At 37.1% G+C, this 1,709-nt stretch overlaps 1 protein-coding gene across 1 annotated transcript; it reads right to left on the reverse strand.

The window, feature by feature from the left end:
• Positions 1-228: 228 nt before the first annotated feature.
• LOC131998380 (uncharacterized) lies at positions 229-1,359 on the reverse strand. Its single transcript, XM_059370642.1, has one exon. It carries the CDS (start codon positions 1,357-1,359, stop codon positions 229-231), a length of 1,131 nt encoding a protein of 376 aa, XP_059226625.1.
• Between the last annotated feature and the right edge of the window lie 350 nt (positions 1,360-1,709).

Consider the following 1,709-nt stretch of genomic DNA (forward strand, 5'->3'; position numbering starts at 1 on the left):
TACCATGATATTAAATAAGAGAAAAAAAAATAAAGTGCAGCTGTTAGATAGAAGCAACGTATAAGAGTTTTTTCTAATTGGTATCCACGTTGAGTCGAGAGAAATCAAAACGGTAGCGATGACTCGAGATGAGACCAAAACAAGTCACCGATGACTTGAGTGGAAGCAAAACAAGTCAGACTCTCCCGAGTGACGTCAATCGACTCAACTGACTGTAGTGTTGTTCTTTTACTCGTCGGATAAGTTGTCACTCTCCGTTGAATTTTTGCACAATTTTTTTGGATTGTTGATAGCCGCACTTTTGCTCTTGAGCTCATTTCTTGTTCGTTTCGATATGTTCTTCGGCAGTATGTTGACAGTTGTTGGTTTGTCGCGAGCACTCACTAAAGGCTGCGGTGGTGCGGGGTCTGATGGTTTTGCCTGCTGTTGCTTCTTATTTTCACACATTGCGTAGTTTGTGTTGTTGTTGGAAGTAGTTGGGAGATCGTGATAGCTTACAGTGCTTCTTGTGACCTTGGAATAGACAGTGTCATTTGGATGACGTTGTTTGTATGTTGCGAGAGCAGTTTTGTGATCTACTTTGTCGAGTGTTTTAATGGCCTGTATCTCTTTGAATTTTAGAAAAACGGGGCATTTTTTACTGAGCACAGAGTGGGACTTATCATCTAATTTGTTCTCATCGCAGTTTATACATTTAGTGTTGTTTTGGCAGAGTTCATTTTCTTGTGTGTGAGCTATGTCACCACAGCTAATGCAAATTTTATTATTTTTACACCGTTTTGTTGGGTGTCCATAGTGGAAACACTGACGACACCTCATGGGCAAGGGAATATAAGGCCGCACGCACGTTTTCTCATATCCAATATTAATTTCATCAGGTAAATTGGGTAGAGAAAAAGTAATTATAATGAGACCAGTTTCGATGAGAGAGTCTTCATTTTTTTTTAGAATTTTTTGAACTTCGGTTACGTTTTGTTTTTTTAGTTCATTTAGAATTTCATTCTCAGGGATTCCACGTAGATCATTACAGTAGATAACTCCCTTGGAATAGTTGAGAGAGTTATGTTCTTTCACTTCGACTTTTATTTCATTTGTGAGAGAAATGAGTTGGAACAATTTTGTGGCTTGAGTTGCAGTTTTTGTTTTAATTAGAATATCGCCACTTCTGAGTTTTTTGCACATTTCAATTTCTCCACATACACTATCAATGACTTTTTTAATTAAGAAAGGAGACACATTAATGAGAGTTTCTTCACTATCTGTTCTTGACATCATGAGGTATTTGGGACCAATAGTGTAATTTTTAAACAATTTCTTATTGTCAATTTCAAAATTGGGTTGTTTGGTATTAACACTCATTTTTTTGTTGTAAGTAGAGAGTTTTGGCTCTGCGGTTTTACAGACGTTCGTTCGTTTTCACAGTCAGAATACGACTGATTATTTTATTTATAAAGGGCTTCTTACGTGCAGTTCTTCCTCTGTAACTATGCCTTTTGAGTGTATTTCGAATTGTTTGTGTAGTAACTTCCTTCCCTAAATATTCCATAGTGTTTTTACGAAGAATGGTCGCATTTGTCTTCGGAGTTTTCTGAACTTGCCGCACTAGCCAACGCACATCTCCAACTGAAAAAAAAAAAAAAAAACTGAAAGTGCTTTTGGTCGACCAGATCTTGGTTTATTGTCAACATTTTTCGTTTCTGTCCACTTTC

This window comes from Stomoxys calcitrans, unplaced genomic scaffold (genome assembly GCF_963082655.1).
Source record: "Stomoxys calcitrans unplaced genomic scaffold, idStoCalc2.1 SCAFFOLD_135, whole genome shotgun sequence".
Classification (NCBI taxonomy): domain Eukaryota; kingdom Metazoa; phylum Arthropoda; class Insecta; order Diptera; family Muscidae; genus Stomoxys; species Stomoxys calcitrans.